Source organism: Mytilus californianus, unplaced genomic scaffold, assembly GCF_021869535.1.
Source record: "Mytilus californianus isolate M0D057914Y unplaced genomic scaffold, xbMytCali1.0.p SCAF_7, whole genome shotgun sequence".
Lineage (NCBI taxonomy): Eukaryota > Metazoa > Mollusca > Bivalvia > Mytilida > Mytilidae > Mytilus > Mytilus californianus.
In genome coordinates, this window is record NW_026262723.1 from 80014074 (window position 1) to 80038489 (window position 24416).

At 39.9% G+C, this 24416-nt stretch overlaps 1 protein-coding gene across 1 annotated transcript in view; it reads left to right on the plus strand.

Annotated features, from left to right (window-relative positions):
- Positions 1-24416, plus strand: part of LOC127708774 (glutamyl aminopeptidase-like) — a 47830-nt gene that overhangs the window by 12241 nt on the left and 11173 nt on the right. The window contains exons 4-11 of the mRNA XM_052213892.1: positions 794-914; positions 1781-1935; positions 17594-17707; positions 18491-18625; positions 19762-19827; positions 20711-20776; positions 21339-21514; positions 22989-23065. Of these exons, the coding sequence (XP_052069852.1) occupies positions 794-914; positions 1781-1935; positions 17594-17707; positions 18491-18625; positions 19762-19827; positions 20711-20776; positions 21339-21514; positions 22989-23065 (910 nt within the window). The remainder of the gene's footprint in view (positions 1-793; positions 915-1780; positions 1936-17593; positions 17708-18490; positions 18626-19761; positions 19828-20710; positions 20777-21338; positions 21515-22988; positions 23066-24416) is intronic.

A 24416-nucleotide genomic window follows, 5' to 3' on the forward strand; every position in this document is an offset into this window, starting at 1 on the left:
TCTAATTCTGTGACATATATATATGTGCATGCATTGGTTCAATAATTTCGATAGCATTATAGTTACAAGAAACTCGTCTAATATGACTTTAAGGAGATTTATTGTAAGCAGCAACTCTCTATCAAGAAAATCATGATTGAAAACGCAAGTTCCTCAATATCGTATCAAATGAGAGATATTATGCTCTTACTTTACGTTCGGCTTGAGGTTATTTCAATTTCACATTAGGGAAGTTGTTGAAGTAAACTAAAACGATTGATAGATTTTTGCTTAACGTCATGTGGCAAATATTTCATGCACACTCTGGACAAGAACAGATAAAGAAATATGATGGGAATGTTCTGCGAAGTTGAAAGATCGGAATGAAAATGCAGTGTTTTGACTGCCACTTTAAAATTAGGGAATTGCAAGGTCATTTAACGTACATGTGCAAACTCCATAGCATTATCGTTCGGGTCATATTTCCCTTTCTCTAAATGAAGCTGTGAAATGTTTAAAATTCTGCTGAAGTAAATAGACATTTCATCTGAAACAACCATGGAAAATAAAAACATCGTTACATTGTTTTTGTTCTTAACTCTAAATGAATAAACACCTGTAGCTTCAAGAAAGTTGACCATGGCAATAAACCATAGGTTCAATTTAATAGAAGGGACAAATATAAATATTCATCATTCCTGCATACCAGTATAGGGATTGCAAAAGTTAATATTGCTTTGTCAGATTAAATTTTAAAAATTCGTCTAACTACTTCAATTTACTATCAAAGCGGGATAATTCTATTTTACTTTAGGTACGGACATATGCTACTCCTGATAGAGTAAATCAAACCAAGTTTGCGTTAGATATTGCTGTACATACCATGGAATTATACGAAGATCTGTTCGGAGTTCCTTATCCTTTACCAAAACAAGGTAAGTAACTACATTTTATATTTTTATTTTAACAAATTTGATAATGGGTTGATTATGCTTGCTTAAAGTCCAGTGGCAAACATTTTATGCATATTCAGGTCGAATTAACTAACTAGAAGTTTATTTATTACAAATCAATGGAAAATTGATATTTTTTTTTTGAAGTGTACAGTTAGATAAAATTTCTTAACCTTTTAATAATGAACCTCCGATGTACGAATATGAATAATTAATTTATGATGATAATCTTCAAGCTCAATAATTTTGTAAAAATTAAATTTGACGTTTAGAAAAGTTAGTTAATACAACACATGCAGACTTGCGGTAGTTTTAAAGTTTATGTGTTTTAAGCTGAAAATAATTAAACTATCAACAGATATTCCTTGGTTTTAATCAATTTGTGCATGGCGAATCTCATATACAAACAAATGTATACATACATGTATATGCTCGATTATCATTAGTTACATTTTACATTTTAGCTTATTGATAGAACTAAAAGTTAAAAATAAATTTGAAGCATACTTCCAGCTAACTGTGAAATACTTTTGAATATATTCCGTTTTTCATTACCTTTGTTTATGTGTTGTATTGTTTAAATATATCATGTTTTATCTTGCGAGGAGAATGCTTGCATTGGCTTAGCCTGTTATACCGAGTGTTATAAAATGCAACTAAATTTACTTTGAATAAAATGTTGTTAAAACATGAATCAACCAATAAATGTACTTTGCGTTTGTTTAACATTGAAGTCTTAAACTAGATACTATGTTCACGCATGAAGGTTTAATTGCTGTTTTTATTAAAACAGGAAGATTGTTTGTAAAGTTTTAACTTTGTTAATTGGAAATACATTTAATCTGTAGATATGATTGGCATACCAAACTTTGTATCTGGGGCCATGGAACATTGGGGACTCATAACATACAGAGAGGTTAATATGTTGTACGACCCGAATGAAGCCTCCTCCGCTAACTTACAGAGAGTAGCTGTCGTTATTGCCCATGAGATATCTCATCAGGTTTGTTTAAAGAAAAGTTTATTATACGCGAATTAGACAGAAACCCAACATCATGAAACTATGATAACAAATAACACTTTAGAATTATTTCAACAAATATTACACATTAAATTATTTTCAACAAGTAAAAGGAAACCAGAGTACGACCTGTAAATGTCAAAAAAATTGCAACCAGCTCTTTCTATGTAACTGCATAAAATTTAAATCTCTATAATGTGTGGATATATTAGTTACTCTTTTATAAAATGATCTCTAAATCTAACATACAACGGTAAATTTCCATTGTGGTTTGTAACATATACTAGCTGTGCATCTAACAAATCGCTATACTAGTAGTGTCAAAAGGCCGATTCTGCGGCACTTGCCATTTTAAGCACAAATTCAGCATAGGAACCCCAACCCCAAACATAAAATGCAAACGCAATACGTTTCAATTAGCCTAAGGGTAAAAACAAGAATGTCTTTCAGTTTAGCACAAAACCCAAACACCTTAGAAGGATGTAATCCTAGGGTAAATACAAATATGTCTTTTACACAAAACCCAAACACCTTAGAAGGATGTAATCCTAGGGTAAATACAAATATGTCTTTTACACAAAATGTCAGAGATACCCCAGCCCCAAATACCTTAGAAGGAAGCATTCCCCAAATTGATATACATGAAGGGATGGCATCCAATAGTGTTGATATGAATATGGATCAGTTGTGGTGCTCCACTAAAAAGAAAGAAGGGGCAGTTTTGTAAGAGTAAACCAGGGAAAGATGGGCTTTGCTGGAGACACAGTAAAGAACCACACCAGCAGGAGGATACCCAAGTTGTAGGGAATATTGTGGTGAAAACCACCATGAAAGAACTTCGAAAAATCGCAAAGAAGGAGGGTCTTAAGGGATATAGTAGGAAACCCAAGGGGGAATTGGTTAAGTTAATTGAGACCAATACTGCCCACAAATTTACTCGCGAAGAGGTTTTTACCAAAAAGGAACTGAAGACCATTGCCAAAAGACGGGGAATTACCAACTATTCCCGACTAGGGAGAGCTGACCTGACCGAACTGGTGAAAAAGAACATTGAAAATGCCTCCGTTGAAGAGGAAATCAAAATTGTTAACCGACGCGATGCATTGAAAGGTGTATTTGGCACAATCACCATTGAACCCTTGAAACAGCATGATATGCTAACGTTTTTTAATGTAAGTCAAAGCACTATCGCCAGCACAATTTCAGATGCACTCACCAAAATGAAGGCCCTAAAAGTGCAATTAGTACTACAGGTGGAGATGGTAAAAACAAACCCAGCGACCGGAGAAAATATCTACGTCATTCCCCACTTTAGATCAACCCTTACCACCATCACCGAATCCACAGACCTTGAGTTGGAAATAGCATTTATGGTCGAGAAGGTCAAAGAAAATATGGCTAAATACATGCGTGAAGGTAGTGGGTGGACATTTGGTCATATTGAAAAGCTAGAAATCCACTTAAACAAGTTTAAACCTCTCAAAGGCAGTTCCTACATAGCATTGCCAAAACCGCTCGCTCAAAAGAAAGCTATCATCAATGTGCAGAATACTGATCAGGAATGCTTACGTTGGGCCATTATTTCAGCCCTACATCATGAGGAAGTTGACAAAAACTGTACCAAACGGGTGGGTCAGTACAAAAAGTGGGCTGATGAGTTCAATTTTGATGGCATTGAGTTTCCAGTCTCGCTAAAGGCCATTGACAAATTCGAGAGGCAGAACACCGACCTAAACATTAACGTCTTTGGCTTTGACGGTGTAAAGAAGGGTGAAGATGAAGAAGAGGACCTCCAAATATATCCCCTCAGAATATCTAAGAATACAGGTTCGAGACATGTGGATCTTCTGTTCCTGACCAATAAGAGCAAGCAGCACTATTGCTGGATTAAGAGCCTATCTCGACTTTTGAGCTGTCAAATCTCAGAGCATGGTCATGAACTGTTCTTTTGCCGCAGGTGTTTGTCTCACTTCTCAAGACAGGATATCCTGGATGAGCATATGGAGTATTGCAGTCAGAAGGATGCAGTAAGGATCGAGATGCCAGAGGAAGGAACCCACATAGCCTTCCATAACCACAAAAAGTTGATGAGGGTTCCATTCGTCATTTATGCGGATTTCGAGTGTTTTACGGAGAAGGTCGACACTTGCCAGCCAGATCCATCACAGGCCTACACAAAGGCATATCAACAACATCGACTATCAGGTTTTTGCTATAGGGTGAAATATGCTCACGGTGATTACAAAGACTCAGTCATCTACTGTGGAGAGGATGCAGCTAAAAAGTTTGTACAGTGCATGGAGCAGGAAGTTAGGGAGATTGCTAAGCTTTACAAGGAAAACAAACCTATAGAGATGACCGACGCTGATAAGGAGATTTTTGAAGCAACCACAAACTGTCACATTTGCGGTGGTGAATTAGCTGGTGACAAGGTTCGCGACCACGATCACCTCACAGGTAAGTATCGCGGCGCAGCACACAACCAGTGCAACTTGGACTTCCAACTTCCAAGACATGTACCCATTGTTTTCCACAACTTGAGTGGATACGACGCCTATCTTTTTGTGAGCGAATTAGGAGTTGGAGAAGGTAAGATAAACTGCATCCCTAACACCGATGAGAAATACATCAGCTTCTCGAAAGAAGTAGATGGAGCATTGGAGATGAGATTCATAGATTCATACAGGTTTCTACCGAACTCCCTGGAAACCTTGGCAGGGAATCTTACAAAGGAACAATTCGGGGCAATAAAGAAGTGCTTTGGCGATCGATATGAACTGATGATCAGGAAGGGAGTATATCCCTATGATTACATGGATGGACCTGCCAAGCTAGAGGAAACACAACTACCACCCAAGGAGGAATTCTTCAGCAAACTCTATGGCACACACATCAGCGACGAGGACTATGCACATGCTCAGCAGGTGTTTAAGGAATTTAGGTGTAAGACTTTGCGGGACTACCACAATCTATACCTGGAAAGTGATGTAGCCATATTGGAGGATATTTTTGAGGACTTCAGGAATATATGTATGGCTAACTATAAACTCGACCCTGCACACTATTTCACATCTCCAGGACTATCCTACGATGCAATGCTAAAATGTACAGGAGTGAGACTAGAACTCCTCTCGGACCCTGATATGCTGATGATGTTTGAGAATGCAACCAGAGGAGGTGTCGCCATGATCTCTCATCGACATGGCAAGGCTAACAATCCCTACATGAAGAATTTTGATAGCTCCCAGCCAACTAAGTATTTGACCTATCTTGACGCCAACAACCTCTACGGATGGGCGATGGTACAATCTCTGCCCACGGGAGACTTTGAGTGGGTAGAGCCAGAGGAGATTGAGGAGATCCTAGAGTACCCCGATGACCATGAATATGGTGCCATGGTAGAGTGTGATTTGGAGTACCCCGAAAAGCTTCATGATGCTCACAATGACTATCCACTAGCTCCAGAGAATGTGGAGATAAATAAGGTGCGAAAGCTAGTGCCTCACCTAGGTAAGCGCGAAAAGTATACTCTCCACTACGGAAATCTCAAAATGTACCTGACGATGGGCATGAAACTCACCAAAACACGTCGGATTATCAGGTTTAGACAATCCCCATGGCTCAAACACTACATCGATCTTAACACCGCTCTCCGCACCAAAGCTAAGACCGATTCTGAGAAAGACTTTTTCAAACTTATGAATGTCTCAGTTTTCGGAAAGACCATGGAGAACATCCGCAAGAGGGTGGACGTCAAACTGGTCAATAGTGAAAAGCAGGCACTTAAGCTTGTGGCCAAACCCAACTTCGATCGTCGGGTCGTCTTTACCAACAACTTAGCAGCCGTCCACATGAAAAAGACCAAGCTTAAGTTTGATAAGCCTGTGTATTTGGGAGCCTGCATTCTGGACATCTCAAAGACCCTGATGTATGACTTTCACTACGGTTTCATCAGGAAGATGTACTGTGACAACGCCCAGCTGCTCTTTACCGACACTGACAGCTTGGCCTATGAGATTAAGACCGAGGACTTTTACAAGGACATTACACCACACGTCCAAGAAAAATTCGATACCTCCAGCTACCCTACCGAACATCCTTCAGGCATTCCCACCGGTGTAAACAAAAAGGTAGTTGGAATGTTTAAGGACGAGTGTGGTGGTAAAGTGATGACAGAGTTTGTAGGTCTCCGGGCAAAGTTATACTCCTACAAGATGAACGACCACACTACCACCAAGAGAGCAAAAGGAGTAACAAAGTCTGTCATCAAACAAAACATCACCTTTGATGAGTACAAACAATGCCTAGACACTCAGCTGGAAATATGTAAGCCGATGAACATCATCCGCAGCCGCCTTCACCAGATCTACACCGAGGAAATCAACAAAATAGCACTCTCGGCCAAGGATGACAAGCGACATATTCTGGAGGATGGAATCAGTACTCTTGCCCAAGGACATTACAAAATCGAAAAGGATATCTAAAGGCCACTTTTGATTCATATAAATAAAGTAATGGGTAAAAGTAAACGCAACAATTATACAAAATTCACCAGGTATGCTGGTTCGGGTCAAGAATGTATTAATGAATATCGCCAGAAGATGGAACTCTATGAAAAACAAGATAAACTCAGAGACCGTTTGGAGAAGAGAAAGGCTGAAGAGATTAAAGAACAAGAAGCTGAAAAGATCTTAGCGATGATGGAATTTACCAAAAATTATTACAGGATTTTACAACACCTCAGCAAGCTAGGATTAAATAAATGAGCAGCATACGTGTGCACAACATAACCCTTCCCAATAAACCTCTTTCGAATGTAGACCTTGTGAAAGCCACCAAGGACCTAGGAATCCCATGTTTCAGAGGGGTATTCATGCGAGATACCCTACCACCCAGCCCGCGCCGCATCGAATGTGGAATCTTGAATCACGATAGCTGGGAAGGTCCTGGAACGCATTGGACCTGCTGGTATAAACGTGGGCCGGTAAAGTATTACTTTGACTCCTATGGATTGCCACCACCTGACGAGATGGTGAACTACTTACAGCCTGAAATTCGATATAGCACGGATGAATTGCAGCAGCGAGGCTCGGTGGTGTGTGGTCACTTTTGTCTGTACGTGTTGAATATGCTGTCGGCGGGGAAGTCGCTAGAGGACGCGGTCTTCTCACTCTATAAATAAATGGATAAGTTTGGATCTCATGCAAGAAAGCGCGCATCCCTTTGGCGAATGCTGCAGGATTTGAATATGAACGACAATCGCATTACTAGCCTAGGACATCCCAAGGACAGCTCGGATGCTGTGACAAAACGGTGGGTAACCCAAGAGTTGAAAGATGGTATGAAAGATATTGATAAATTAGATTCTGAGTGTAAACAGATGCAGAGGACCATCAAGCGAATGCAAAAGGAGTATGACTCATCAATCGGAGAACTCACAAAAAAGGTGATGACTCTAAAAGATAGTAAAGTCGATAAGTCAAAATGTGCCTTAACTAACGGGGGTAAGATAAATGCTGAGCTTGATATGCAAAAGTTTCACGTGCTGAATCTCCCACTCCCACGAACTGACAATGAACCCGTCACCAAAGCCCTTTACGATCGTCTACAGTCGGATTTGGATGCATTGAGGGTTTTTGTCGAATTGAAGCATGCTTAGTTTTCCAAATCTTTCCAGTCTCAAGGTTGAGACCGGAAAGGTTGTTGAGGATTATTGTAGATCTGATTGTGGGACCCACGAGTTAAAATTCTTAGGATAACCCTTCCACTTCACAAACACCTCATTAATCCCGTTCTTGGTTCGCCTGCGGAGGATCTTCTCTATGCGGTAGATGTTTTGATCAGTTTTTTGAAGTTCGGGCTCATAGAAGGATCCCTGAATTTCCTCGCCGCTGAAATCCTTGAGGTGATAGGTGGGCGGCTGAGTGTTCAACACTAGGGAAATGGTGAATACTTCCTCGGTCCAGCGGGGTGTGTATCCCTTCTCGAATGTACCTTTCTTCTTGGTGATTCGGACTTTGTCACCAGCACGAAATCGTGGTGGTTTCATGGGAAGTATGCTGCCATAAAGGTTCCAATACACCTTGTTTTCATGCTCCTTGTGACTTGCGGCGACAGGGGTCATTTTGATGGATCGGTGCTTGGTGGTATTGTACTGGCGAACAAGATTATCCAAAACATTGATGTAGGTGCGTGTAGAGTTGGCCGAGAAATATTTGAACATTTTCTCTTTCATGGAGCGATTCCAGCGTTCAACCACACTCGACTTCTCTTCGTTCTCGGTGGAGTAGAGCTCAATATCATGCTTTTGAAGCAGCTGCTTTACATCCTTGTTGTAAAACTCAGTGCCTTTGTCTGTCCAAAGCTTCTTGGGCATACGCTCCTTGAACACCGCTTGAAAGGCATCCCGCACCGTCACCCCCTTCTTGTTTTTGAGTGGTATCAACCAGCCATATTTGGAGAAGACATCGATGATGCTCAGGATGAACTTATTTCCCTTGTTGTCCCTAGAAAAGGCACTCATATCAACAAGGTCAGCCGCCCAGGTCTCATCCACACCACCCACTACCACACGGCGTTTTTGAAACTTACGTCGAACTGGTTTGTGCAACTCCTCAGCTAAATCATCGGTCCAGCGAACTTTTTTTTTTAACACCCAGACCGAATCGAGCTTTGGTACCTATGATGGGTCCGACGATGCTGCGGTCCATGCGTTCGCGTGTGGTAGGGTTGGGAATGGTGTTAAGCGAGGCTAGCATAGCTTTGTCACAGATGGAGTTGCGTGAAGCGGTATCCTTATGCTGGGCATAACAAAGATCGTGGTGATATGCAGCCTGGTCCACTCGATTAATGGGTTTTGACCAAGCCTTCGGGGTGCAATCGGGGAGTAGTCGCTTGCTAAGTTTAGTCCCTGGCCCGGTGAAGTTGTGTCCGGGGAGATGCATTTCCATGGGTAATCGGTTGATTAGTTTGTTCATAAACCCTGCACCGGTTGTAGCAACAAACTGAGACTTCTTGGCACCGCACACCTTGCAGTTGCCAACCTTCCTCCGTCGCCCGTTGCTGGTAATTGTTTCGCCAGGGTTAACTGTGTCCGTCTTCCTACGACATTTCACGCAGAAGATCATCGTTATTTTATTTAAATAAATGAACGTCGAAGACATTTCCTACAGTGCCAACGCTCCCAAGAGGAGCAATCACTACCTCCTACCGCAGCGGTCGATCAGAGGGTTGATCATTGGGAAGTCGGACTGTGGTAAAACAACGCTATTGAACAACCTACTCCTGCGCGATAGATGGCTCGACTACGATCGATTGTACGTCTTCGGAAAATCGCTTCACCAGCCCATCTACCAGCTGTTGCAGCAAGCGCTGGGAAAAGGCTTCCCTAAGGAAGATATTCGAGACCTCCTACAGTGTAAGAGCAATTCACCCTACTCGTTGATCGATGTGGTCGACGCCTTACCACCACCACGACACCCGAGTGGTATCGACACTTTTTTCTTCGAGCAAGGGAGCGATGTACCAGACCCCCGAGAACTCGACCCCAGTCGCAAGAACCTCATGGTGTTCGACGATTTGATGCTGAGCAAACAGAACACGTGTGAAGACTACTACGTGCGCGGTCGCCACAACAACGTCGATTGTTTCTACCTATGTCAGAACTACTTCAAACTACCCCGACAATCGATCCGAGAAAATGCAAACTTTATCTGCCTCTTCCAGCAAGATGCAAAGAATCTCGACCACATCCGACGCGATCACTGCAACGATCTCACCAAGGAACAGTTCGACGCTCTGTGTAAGCATTGCTGGTCCCAACCCTATGGATTTGTAACCATCGATCTCACAAGCCCCAAGTCAGCAGGGAAATACCGATGCAAATTAGAAGAGTTCTATGAGGTATAAAATAAAAAAAAAAAATGGATCACTTGCAGGAATTTTACCTGGAGAATCAACGGGACTTGGATCGGGAGTTTGAGAATGCTCCCAAGCCCTCACGACCACCTCCTGAATGCAAGCACGAGTGGGACTCGGTCGATATGACAAGTATGTGTTGGAAATGCGGTCGCACGATCATCCGCCCGATCGATAGCAGTAGAGGTGATTTCGACGCATGGAACTCTGGCCGTCTGTATGGTAAGGTGCAGCGTCCCCCACAACCCCAATGCCCTGCCAAGACGATTCGAGGCCACCAGTGCACAAACCCATGCCAACCGCGTAAAGACCTCTGCCTAAGACACTTGAATCTTCCGAAGAAAAGGGATCCGTATCAGCTGTGTAATACCTTCATGTGCAATTTATCGCGTATGGACGTTCGAACCAACGCTTCGGGACGTTCGAACCAACGCTTAAGGGCGTTCACACCAACGCTTAGGGGCGTTCACACCAACGCTTAAGGGCGTTCACACCAACGCTTAAGGGCGTTCACACCAACGCTTAGGGGCGTTCACACCAACGCTTAGGGGCGTTCACACCAACGCTTAAGGGCGTTCAACAGCGTTCGCTCCTATAAATAAATGACGTTTATCAAGATTACCGACCCTAAGCAGCGTGAGGCGCTCGCAAAGGAGTTGCATGAAACTAAGCGGAGCATTCAAGCCAGCAACATGCAACATCGTCTCGACAAGATTGGACAGCCGAGACCTTTCCAGGGTGTTCAAGCCTGTGGTTGAGGCTCAGCGGGAAGCAGCTTCAAAAATCACCAAAACAATCGAAGATTTACCTGCAGCAGTGCCAGCCCTCCCTCCTCCACCGCCCGAGTTTGCTGATCCACTACCCATCGCACCACCTACAGACACCGTCCTCGGACCTCGAGCACAGCAGTATTTGCAGCTCAATATGACTCCTTCCGCCGACCACACCTTTGGATTCCGATCTGAAAACGATGGTATCTTCATCGGAAGCTCACCAGTTACTTTTGACGATGATGATATTTTCGTGGATGGTGTGAGGTACAAAGGAACCCTTGGCCTCTGGGAACTCATGGTGAATAAGAAACCAGAATCGTTTGAGCCCGACGACCTTTACGACTATGCAGAGATCCTGAAAAGTTCCGGTGCCATGTATCAAGGCAATTCCACCCTCTCGAGAACCCCGAAGGCGAATAAGAGTTACAAGTGGAAGGAAATCGTATCCCACATCTACAAGAAGGATAAGTTTGGCAGTGGGCTGCAAACCGTGTTTCTTCCTTCCAACTTCAAGCAGCTTCTCGATCGCTTGGAACTGTGTGCTGCAGCATACCGAGCAGGAAACAATGGTGTGCGCAACGAAATTGTGTCGATTATCGATGCTATGAAAAGGGGTAGACATATCAGCATCGAGGAATATAAGGCACTGCATCGTAGCATCCTATAAATAAATGTTGCAAATCAAGAAAGGTTACGCTCGAAAGTACGCCTACGGTGGTAAAGGACTGTTTGACACAATCGCCAGTTTGGCTGGACGCATGTTTACTTCCTCTGCCGCCCAAACCCTAGGAAGTAAGGCCGTGAGTGCTGCCACCAATGCGGCCTTGAAAGGTGTTGAAAAAGGGGCTTCCAAAGCCGTCGACCATGTGGTTGATAAAGTGACCCGCCCCAGAAAACGCAGTAAAACCCCTCAACAGCCTAGTGTTCAACGCAAAAAGCCAGAGCAAGTTCGGTTAAACAATCTAATCTCCGGCTCTGGTATCAAAACCATCCACGACTTCGTCCAACGCTATAAATAAATACATTATGTCTAACATTCTTACAATCACCGAAGGGTTGACCTTCGACGAAAGTCTCCAGGAATATCAGGTTCGAGAATACGAACCACAAGCCGGTGCCCAGCTGAACAATCCCGGTGCTGAAATCCGAATCAACATCGAAACCCAGGATTTGTTCCTACACCCCGCCGAAAGTTATCTCGTGGTAGAAGGTCGACTTCTCAAGAATGATGACACAGCATATGCCGATGGCGATCTTGTGTCGCTCACCCATAATGGTATCATGTATCTCTTCAAGAGCATCAGTTACAGGCTTTCCGGTCAGCAGATCGAACATATTAACGACCCCGGCATTGCCACCACTATGCTGGGAATGTTAACCTACCCCGACGACTTCTCCAAATCGCAGGGTCTCAACCAACTGTGGTATAAGGATTCTTCCATCGATGCTGAGGCTGAGAACACTGGATTTGCAGCCCGCCATGGATACATTATCACCAAGCCCACCAACAAAGGATCGTTTTCGTTTGCCATCCCCCTAAAACATATTTTTGGATTCGCAGATGATTACAACAAAATAGTGTACGGGTTCAGACACGAACTCTCACTCGTTCGCGATTCAAATGCTAATGCCATTTTGAGAGCAGCTGCCGTCAACGATCCGGCAAAGATCGTCCTGAATAAACTATCGTGGTTCGTCCCTCACATCACCCCCTCAGACGAAAATAAGATGCAACTGTACAAAACCATCCAAAGTAAATCCAAGATCCACTGTGGATTTCGCATGAGACAGTGTGATTCCATAGCCGTTCCCCAAGCCTCACAGTTTAACTGGCGCCTAGCTGCCAAGAGTGGTCGCGAAAAGCCTAGATATATCATTGTTGCCTTCCAAACCGACAAAAGTGGTGACCAAACCCATAATGCTGCCGTGTTCGATCACTGTCGATTGCGAAATATCCATGTCACCCTCAACGCTGAACGTTATCCAGCAGTCGACTATAATGCAGCTTTCAACGAAAATAGGATCGCCAGAGTGTTCAAAGAGGCCTCCGACTTCAGAAAGAAATTCCATAACATGGACAGTCTCCTCAGTAATGGTGGGATTAATCCCTCCGATTTCATCGACTTGTACCCCTTGTTTGTGATTGATGTGAGTCATCAGTCTGAGCGTCTCAAAGAATCCACGGTGGATATTCAGATCAGAGCCGAATTCGCCCGTAATGTTCCAGCCAACACCGAGGCGTTTGCACTTGTCATTTCCGACAGAATACTACAGTTTGAATCCGATGGTCAAAAGATGAACGTTGTGTACTAAAAGTAAATGGATAAAATTCACCTACAACTCCTCTTTGCCAGTCACCCCGCCGAAGTCTATGCGATCGTAGTGAAGGCTAGTAAACAACTCAAGGAGCAGTATGACGGTATCGAAGAGTGGAAGCAAAAATATGTGACAATGGTCTACCATAAATAAATGGATAACACATTGTTGCAGCAAATTGCTAATAACACCGACCCAAAGCATGGGTTTTCCTTCATCGTCTCTGGAAACGATAACCAAATCCTTACCCGGTTCAACCCCCCACTACAACTCAAGGAATCTAAGACCTACGAAATGGCATTAGTAAACCTGGAAACCTATAACTCCATCCCCAACATTCATACAGGTAACAATTCCTTCCGCTACTCCCCCGACGATGGTGCCAACTGGTTTCCCATCGCACTAAGCACAGGTTCCTATGACATCGAAGACATCAACAATGAGATCCAGCGGCGGCTGCGGCTCAACAAACACAAAACGAAGATCATCATCGATGCCAACCGGGCAACCCTAAGAGCAACGCTGACCCTCGCCAGACACTATCAAGTAGACTTCAACGTTGTCAATAGCATCAACACCGTCTTGGGATTCGAGCGGCAGATTTACACGTTCGATATGATCACAAACGGCTATACGGAAGGGGAACACATTGTAAATATCATCAGCATCAACAGCATTCTGGTGAATAGTGATATCATCCATGGAAATTATGTAAATGGTACACAGCAGTCTACCATCTACAGCTTTTTTCCCGCAGACGGTCCTGGTATGAAGATCATTCAAACCCCAAAGAATCTAGTATACTTGCCGGTGACCTTGCGAACCATCAATCGCATGCAAACGTATCTCACCGATCAAGATGGTAGGCCCATCGATTTCAGGGGTGAACATCTCACCATCCGCTTTCATCTTCGTGAGGTATAAATAAATGACTTATCACGAACATGGTTTGAGTTTGACAAAAGGTCAAGCTGATAAACTACAACGGGCTGCCAAAAAAGGTTGTCCGGTCTCCATTCGTTTGTCCCACGCAAACCTGCAAGGTGAACACAAGATGTTGCTCACCACCCGCCAGGTTCAAAAGATCGCCAAGCTCCTACAAAAGGGTACTGGTGGTATGGTCCTAGAGTTGAGTGCGACCCAATTAAAGGAAAACATGCAGAAGGTGGGTGGCTTCCTACCCATGTTGGCGGGGCTGGCAATGAGGGCACTCCCCATGTTAGCAAAAACCAGTCTACCCGCCTTGGGTGTTGGAGCCTTGAGTGGTCTTGGTGGTGTAGCCGTCAACAAGGCCTTAGGGTCTGGATTGTACCTGAAACGTGGTGGATGCGTTTGCACCGTGAAACCTAGTGGCAACGGTCTCTACCTCAAACCTTCAAACGCCCGGATCACCTATGGTGATGGACTCTACTTGAAGCGTGGTCAGCAATTCCACGACGGAGCTGGTCTAATCTTAGGTGCTAACAGCCCCTTCAAAAATATTCCCCTCCTCGGTATGCTCCTATAAATAAATGGATGATTTAGATTCTGGATACCGACAGACCAGAGTCGAATGTATGGAAGATCAACTCAACGCGGATATACATAAGTATCAACATACCTTGAAGATCTACAAACGTCTGGACAAAGTTGTATCTGTAGCACTGGGTGTTTGTTCTGTGGGCAGTTTGGTGTTAACCAGCTGCACCATGGGTTCAGCTTTGACCGGTATAGGTATTATAGCCTCCCTTCCCCTAGGATCCCTTGCGTGCTTGAGTGCCACTGGCGTGATGGTACTCACACTAATCTCAAGGCGTATCATGAAAAAGAAGAAAAAACATCGCGACACCTTGCAATTGGCACAGTCCACAAAATTTTTGGTTGAACAATATATTAGTACTTCTTTGGCTGACGATGAACAGATCGATAATGCTGAGTTTGGGAAGATCGTTACCTGCCTCAAGAACTACTACAATGAGAAAGATCAGCTGCGACAACCCCTATCCAGTTTCAGTGAGGAGCTTTCGAAGTGTGCTTCCTAATCCCCAAATAAGGCTTTCCAATGGGTAAAAGTCTCACGCCGTAATACTACTTTCACGCTATAAAACGTCTCACGCCGTAATACTACTTTCCCGCTATAAAAAGTCTCACGCTGTAATACTATTTTCCCGCCGTAAAAGTCTCACGCCGTTATACTCTTTTCCCGCTATAAAAAGTCTCACGCTGTAATACTATTTTCCCGCCGTAAAAGTCTCACGCCGTTATACTCTTTTCCCGCTATAAAAAGTCTCACGCCGTTATACTCTTTTCCCGCCGTAAAAGTCTCACGCCGTAATACTCTTTTCCCGCTATAAAAAGTCTCACGCCGTAATACTCTTTTGCCGCCATAAAAAGTCTCACGCCGTTATACTCTTTTCCCGCCGTAAAAGTCTCACGCCGTAATACTACTTTCCCGCCATAAAAAGTCTCACACCGTAATACTATTTTCACGCTGTAAAAAAAAAAACCTGTGATACAAGATTTAGACTCTTTTTTAATAATGTGGGTGGTCCTTAAAAGGACCGAGATATTCATGTATTGATTTAATCAAAAGTCACCATTCAAGTTCAATACATATTTCATGTAACATGTCGAGATGTTTGAAAATGTCTCTTACTGGTAAGTTACATTTCAATATTTTCTGATGTATAGATCAGCAATCTGGTAAAATTTGACCAGTTTATAAATATAACTAGCAGAATACACAAGTTCGTGCTTTGCGAAGTAGGGACACAACTCATCCTTATGTAGCTTCAATTTTTGTTTCAAAACAAAAATAGTTTCTCCTTGTCCGAACGTATAGAACAGTACATTTCGTCTTGTGTGATCGATTTTCTTCTGTAGATTTTTAATTCTAGTGATACAGTCCTTTTCATTTCGCAAATCAGGCGGTAATTCTGTTAAATCATCATCTTCTTGTTCTTGGTAACTTTCCATCAATTTTCGTTTGAACATTTCCCTTTCTTCCTGCTTCGTTCGTTTCTGTGCAATTTTTTTCCTCTCTTTTTCACATTTCGATATTTTCGCTGATTGCTCAGCAAAGCGCTCGAGTTTTGTCCAGTACTCGTTCAATTCCTGATCGCTAGGATAAGCGTTGCATAAGTAGTTTCTGAAATCATCCATGATTGTACAAAATACCTTCCAGTCTTCTCCGTTCATTTCTGTATAATCCAAACAAAACAACGTCACAAAGGCAGTTAGCAACACTGCAAAACGATAACGTCTTAAAGCCCGCGTAAAAAGGACTATTGACGTACGGGCTATACAATAAGGGCATTACTAAAATTGTGCGTATCAAATGCGCATGCGCCGTAAAAAACGTCACACATCGTTCCGTTACGCTTCACTACACACATCGTTTCACGATGTGTTCCATTCCGCTTCACTTCATGATATGCTCCGTTTCAAGCATAAAAAAAAACTTTTCCAATCCGGCAGAAATGTCGGATCGGAAAAATTTTTTGTACCCCACCCGGCCCATTATTTTTTTTTTTGGACTTAATTTCTCACAAGGTCGTAAGAGAAGTACTCCTGCTTGGTCTTTTTGCTGACTTTAAAGCCTGTACTTCTCACGAAGGCTCCTACCATGGGTCCTGTCTCTCTGTTCAGTCCACTGCAGGCCCACACCCTATTCGTTTCTCCTTCATTGTTTTTCAAGGTGAGGATCTTACTCTTTCCAAACTTACCATCTACTTCCACCACTTCCAGGATTTTATAGATCACACCGGTTGAGAGTTCCTTCCATTTCAGGGTTTCCAGGCTCTGATCCTTTGCCTTTTCCTCGAAAACATTATCGTTCATAAAATCGTTGTCTACGATTTGTGGACTTCTGAGTTCCTCCATCTTTTGTACGAAAGACATATTTGTATTTACCCTAGGATTACATCCTTCTAAGGTGTTTGGGTTTTGTGCTAAACTGAAAGACATTCTTGTTTTTACCCTTAGGCTAATTGAAACGTATTGCGTTTGCATTTTATGTTTGGGGTTGGGGTTCCTATGCTGAATTTGTGCTTAAAATGGCAAGTGCCGCAGAATCGGCCTTTTGACACTACTTATACTTTTTGTCCTCCTTGATTTATAAGCTCTTTCTTCTTTTAAATAAGTTTTGGATTTTCAAATATTTTGGCCTCGGGCATCACTGAGGAAACATCTATTGTAGAAATGCGCATCAGGTACCAAAAACAAAATGGTAACGTTAATGTTATTAAAAACTTTGATAATGATACAACTGTAATCCACTCATCATAGTCTAGCATTTCAATTTGGTATATCTTTGCAATTACATACATGTACTTCGGTACTGACATGAAAACATGGACATTGTTTGATTTGAATTTGTTGCTATAAAATTTTGAAATCATTATAAATTAAGGAATGTATCTCCCTCGTGCATTATAGCTCTGATTCCTTGTACGGGTTTTGGATTTACTATTGGTCTTTTTTTAAAATTTGATTAGCTCTTCAACGTTTATATTAGATTTCGGATGAAGTATTTTGGCCTCGAGCATCACTAAAGAGCGAGAATTAATTGTTGAATTTGCGCATTTGGTGCACTAAAATTGATACTGTTAATGTTATTTTGTACTAGTAATTAAGTATATGTCTGGACATTACAGTGGTTTGGAAATATTGTGACGATGGACTGGTGGGACGACCTCTGGTTAAACGAAGGCTTTGCCAGCTTTATAGAGTATATAGGCGTGGATTCATTCAGACCAGCGTGGGATATGGTAAGACTACAATAACGTCCCATAAAATCATACAAAAGTAGTTTTAGATGACTTACGAATTTATCTGTCCAGAGAACTACTACTGGAGTCATGGAAGCCAATGACTAACGTCCGTCGTATCCCTATTATATTAACAACAGGAAATAAACAGTTGACGATAACAAATTTATAAATTTTATATCAAAATGTCATTAAACGTAATACAATACAATAACGTATCATGCATTTACCATGCTATACCATAGAATAAGATAAAAGTTGCAAAAAGACCACCTAAATTTTTGAAGTTGCATCCTTTTGAATTGACCATAATACATTACAAGGCTCCTGACTTGGGACAGGCACATACAGAATGTGGCGGAGTTATACTAGTTTGAAGGCGCCAACCGTCCTCCTAACCTGGGACAGTGTTGTAACAGTACAACCTAAGGACAAACTATATAAATCAGTTCAAAAAGGCTCAACTCATCAGATGGATACAAATAGAAATACATCTAACTAAAATACAGAGTCGACGTGGACGGGTACTTATACATCCCCACAACAAAAAGACACTACGTACAGATCTGAGAGTACTTGTAGTTACTGACAGCTAGTTCAAAACTAATAACAACTAATAATAAAAAATCATGTGTCTAAGGCTAAATTATCAATCAGTACACATCCAACATCCCTTTAAGCATTTAATGTGTTTGTATGTACTCTGCTTTATTTCTTTTCTTCACTTAATTGATTTATCAATAAAAAAACCCATTTCCTTTGAATTATTTGAATTATATTTAGATGGAGCAATTTTCAACAGAGGATGCCTTGCCAGTAATGATAACAGATTCTAAAGTATCCTCACATCCAATTATTGTAAACGTACAAAATCCTAACCAGATAAACGAAGTTTTTGATAGTATATCGTACAGCAAGGTAATTGTTACTGCTAACTATTTTTTGCTTATAAACATATTAATCTTAGGCATTTAGATTCATTTTTTCGTTTGATTCTTGGAGTGGTGAATAATACAAGCGTTTGAAGCACAAATTGTTCTGTTAACATTGTTTGCAGCAACCTGATCATTAAGCGTACATTACAAATTTTAGTCAATGAATTTGTTCTAAATAATAGCATAATTTAATGCAAAAGAAACATTTTTTTTTAAATTTAATATATAAATCAGTGTTGATGCCATCAAGTATGATTGATTTTTTTTAATATCCTATGAGAAATAATTAGTGATGTTAAAAATGTTTGTGGCATACGATAGTATTCTATAGTAGAGGTTAATATGACAAGTTTAAACCCAAATCAAATTTATCCAGTATTGTTGACTAAGCATTCATTAGACTCGCAGACGTTAACAGCTAATTAACTGTGCTTAGTTTCATCTATTCTAGATCCCTAATGTGTATGATTAACATCATGATACACCTGTATAGACTGCCCAAGGAACAGTGTATTGACAGAAATATTGCCCATTTATCATGATATTGTCCTCTTCATAAGTTACATTTACACAAGTTTGTAAATTAGAAATAGTATGAACACTTTCGATTGGCTATCGAACACATGGAACAAAGTACAGTTAATTATTGCAGATCCGTAAAGAAACGAAGAATTTGTATATGGTCAGACAAGGGTGCATATGTAAAATCATTAGCGGGTAATGAAACCTAATGGATTTCTACAGCAAAAATGTAGATAGAAGAATGACACATGACCATTTTTACTACCAGGAAAAAGTTGATTTATATCTGATATGAAATAAACTAAAAGACATATATGCATCTGTTTATTCGCACACCATTATACTGGTCTACAGCGATTTGATTTTTAAATTACCATAAAACATTACGTAATTCCATGGTGAACAAATACCCATGGTACGAAATCAACCGTGGTATTTGAGAGCTATTTAAAAGCCGTGCAAGTATAAACGAAAACAAATATATGGATGCTAGACATAAATACCAAGTCTTGCAATTAAAATTTCTAAATTTACCTGTTTTCTATTTACCTTTTTTGCTCAAACTAAAAGTTATTTAAAAAAATTATCTTTTATCAGGGAGCATCTGTAATTCGCATGTTGGAATCTGTCATGGGACGAGAAAGATTCTTTGAAGGCGTCGGGGTTTGTATATTACATAAATGCTTACATTTTGATAAAGACATTGACACTGAAAAAGCCCGTTTGTTGAGCCAAAATATTCGTCTATACGATATTAGTACAATTATTAATATTAACGAAAGAAGTATGATGGCATCGAAACCACAAAATCGGACTATGTCAATGTTGAACATCAAGTAATTATAGTTAGTGTATATTAAGTACAGTTTTAATGGTCAAACAGTTGCATAGCGAACGAGTACTCTTGTTAGTCATTCAAATTTTACTAGCATACTATAACTGGCGTAGAAAGTTACCTAGGTTTCAATTAGTCTATTTAAAAAAAAAAACTTAAAAGTACTTCCTGTCTAGTTCAAATGATATACAGTCGATACTTGGTTTTCTATCTGAAATTACTAGACAATTCTAAGCAAAGATTTCATTAAACCATAATGTATCACATTTTCCTCATATCTATACTAACACAGTTTGATTATCGTGACTGTTTGTCACAATATATTTTTTTACGTTAAACTTTGCTTCTGGTTGAGTGTTGGTGGATTGTACGTTTCCGTTGGTATCATGCATACTAGTGAAATAATGCTTCTGTTTTGGAATTATATTAATTGTAATTTATAGTTCATAAATTTACTAAATTAAATTTTACTAAAACTGAACCATTTGTCCGTCAACCGAGTTGATTTGGACAGTATAACCATGAATCAAAAGCTTTAAAGTGTATATCTGGTTTTTTTTCTTCCAAGGTCATTGGCGTAAATTGAATACAGAAATGTGTTGATTTTTCACAGTTAAAGTTTTCATTCTTAAAATTTAAACAATTTACGCTTTGACTCTGTTTTATGCATCACTTGATGTTCAATATATTATGTTTTTACTTTCTTTTTAGAAATATTTAAAAGGATTTGAGTGGTCAAACGCTAAAACAGATGACTTATGGGCAAAGCTCGGTAACGTAAGTTTAGAGATTATTCATTTAAAAGAAACCTTAGAAAATTTTGTATTGCAATCTATCTTATTTAAGATTTTTTTTTGCATTTCTTTTTTTATCACTAGAATAAAAATCTTGTTGGTATACACTCCTCACTTCAGCATTGCATATTGGTAAAGACGTAAAGGAACTATTATGCCCCACCTACGATAGCAGAGGGGCATTATGTTTTTCGTTGTGTGCGTCCGTTCGTTCGTTCGTCCTTCCGTCCGTCTGTCCCGCTTCAGGTTAAAGTTTTTGATCAAGGTAGATTTTGATGAAGTTGAAGTCAAATCAACTTGAAACTTAGTACACATGTTCCCTATGATATGACCTTTCTAATCTTAATGCCAAATTAGAGTTTTGACCCCAATTTCACGGTCCACTGAACATAGAAAATGATAGTGCGAGTGGGACATCCGTGTACTATGGACACATTCTTGTTTTTATTAAATATTAGAAGTTGTAGAAATGTTTTAAGTCGTGTATTCAGAACATATAACATATATATTTCCATTTTGTCTTATGACTGAACTTGTTATAACAGGTTGAACCTTCGCTTACGGTTAAAGATATGATGGACACGTGGACTAGACAGATGGGGTTTCCTTACATAAATATAACAGTAACTAGCACAGGAAGTAAAACTACTGTAAAGGCTGTACAGAAGAGATTTCTTGCAGATATAAATACCAGCTATGATGAAAATGAATCAGACTACAGGTTATCATATTTGAAGATTATTTATTTATTTATTTGAACGGTAGATGCATGACGAATAAACCATATGAACAGATTATCAAAAGTGTGTGCTTGTTTCGGGAGGGGACAGGCAAAAAAACCGCAAGATTTTGTTAACCAAAGTTGAAAATCACAAGTGGTTATTTCAACCAAAAATAAGATCGGGTAAAACTCTGTCTGATGTAGTGAAACCTTATAAGTTTCAGTTCAGTTCAATGATTTATAATAAACTTGTGCACGTGACATCGATTACTGCGCAACATGATTTTGAAATAACCTCCATCGCGTATGCTTTACGCCAAACCTTTGTTTTATTTAGCTAGTTTTATTACCAGTTATAATCCACCATTTTCTACATAATGAAATATATGTACAAAGTCAGGAATATAACAGCTGTTTTCCATTCGTTTGATGTGTTTTGAGCTTTTGATTTTGCCATTTGTTAAGGGGCTTTCCGTTTTGAATTTGCCTTGAAGTTCGGTATTTTTGTTTTTAATGCTCAGTGGGAAATTTTCGACTGTAAAATTGTTTCAGTAAAAATAAAGGTTTATATACATATCACCTGAACATATTTTCATCATAACACGCATGTAAAATTTCCCACTGAACGTTAAAAACAAAAATATAATTTGACATTTTGGTCAAACAAGACAAAAATAAAATATTGGTGAACACCAAAATCATAGGTCTTACAAATGTAAGAATGGATAAACATGTTAGGTTTAACTTTGACTATGGAAAATGTAACCTTGCATAGTAAAAAAGTTGCTCTAACTCGTGATTGTGGTAAATATCATTGTGTAGTAGTTGCATGTCACTTACAGAGATGCTTGATTTCAGCTAGATATTTTATACTAATTTCAACCTATGTGTGTTGTTATATAATAATTGAAAGATGTTTAACTAGTAATTTTCAATTTTACTTCAGATTTAACATATTTTATCTCGGTATGCTGTTACTTTTCTTCGGCGGTCTAATCGTAGCTTGCTCGCATCGAGTGTGGGAGTTCGTGAGTTGTATCCCCAGCTGTGTCATACTAAAGACTGTAAAATTGTTTCAGTAAAAAATAAGGGTTTATATACATATCACATGAACATATTTTCATCATAACACGCATGTAAAATTTCCCACTGAACGTTAAAAACAAATCCATGATTATTTAACAAAGCAGTAAATATAATGATAATGTTCGATATTGAATAGTATGTGCACAACTTTCCTTTTCCCTCGGTGTCTCACGGATTGTGTACGACATGTATTTAAACAGTTACTGTAGTTCGGTTTATAAATAAACAATGCTGAGCATTACGTCTTTTTGTCGGTAAAATTTGGTAAATATTATATTAATAATAATTTTATTATAATTTTACATAAGTTACGATATGTCAAATATTGATTCCCTATTTGACCAATAGCTGTTTATATTTTGAAAATATCTCCATTTCTTTCTAACAGATATAGGTGGCATGTTTTCTTAGATTATGTGACCAGTGATGGACATAGCGGTAATGTGTGGATGAACAGAGTCGACGGTAAGAGTAAAACTGTTGTTTATGTTATAATATCCAAATAAAAGGCCAGTGACCAGTATTGCATACATATAAGTATTGCTAAGTATACTGACATATAACCCTACACCTTTTTTTAATCAGAGTTATTTTAGCAGAAAAATATGGGACATGATAATAAATAATTGGTTATGATGGAATAAAACCAATATTATTCCAAGGTATAATTAATTAACATGATGCATTTATATAACACGAAACGACGTAGCCACTACCAATTAATTGAAAAAGGTAAAAAAACAAATACAAGACTACTACAGTATTGTACAGACAAATGAAAACTGACAAAAAAAACCCCAACTAATATCGTAGGCGAATTCAAATTCACCGGAACGGTAAACAGTTCCTGTACCTATGGGTGGCAGCCTAGTTTTGTTGCTCATGCCATATGCAAACACCGAGACAATCATATACCGTAATAAACATATTCTAGGAAGGAAAAAAGGAATGACTGCGTAAACTTGATGCATGCTCATAAACTTTTCCGAAAGAAATAGATAGACAGAAAAAAATGACAGTGGAGTTCTATGCCTATATTTTTTTTTATATCGATTTCAAGTTGACTGATCGAACATCGTTTTATACTTTCAAACCAAACTGGACACCAAGGGTTGTCCTGGGAATAGAGAGGAATATAGTCTTCATGATTTCTCCCGTCTGGCATTAAACCCAATTTTATTGGGGTGCCCGTTTGACTATGCAGGATGTATACAAAATAAAGTTGCCACGTTTGGTCAGTTTTAGGACGTAAAATCGAATACCACATGTTGAGAGAATACTAATCTGTCTACGGTCGATCCATTGCAGAACGTAACTATCGAATTTATTGTTAATTTCATCCGTCTTTAACAGGCATAAAATATTTGCCACTGGACGTTAATCATGGAAGATCAATTGACCTAAGTAAAACAACATCTGTTTACGGAAAAATGAAAATACAATAGAACAATTTTTTTTTATCAAAAAATAAATTTTTGTCGTATTTGAAGGTTTCTTTAATATGAATGGTGAAAAAGGTTTGTCGTGACCTAGGTTGATGCGTGTCTCAATTTGAAACTATCTGGATTTATATCTTGATTGTGCTTTTTTTAAGTCTTGAAAGTCACACAAATTAAAAAATGGGAAAAAAACCTATCAACAGTATAGGTAACAACCTATCAAAGTTACCAGGAATATAATTTGGTATGCAAGACGCGCGTATCGTCTGCATCAGTCTCATCAGTGGCGCTCGAATCAAAACAGTTAGAAGGCCAAATCAAAAACGAAGTGGAAGAGCATTCAAAACCGAAAATTCAACTCCGATATCACCAATAGT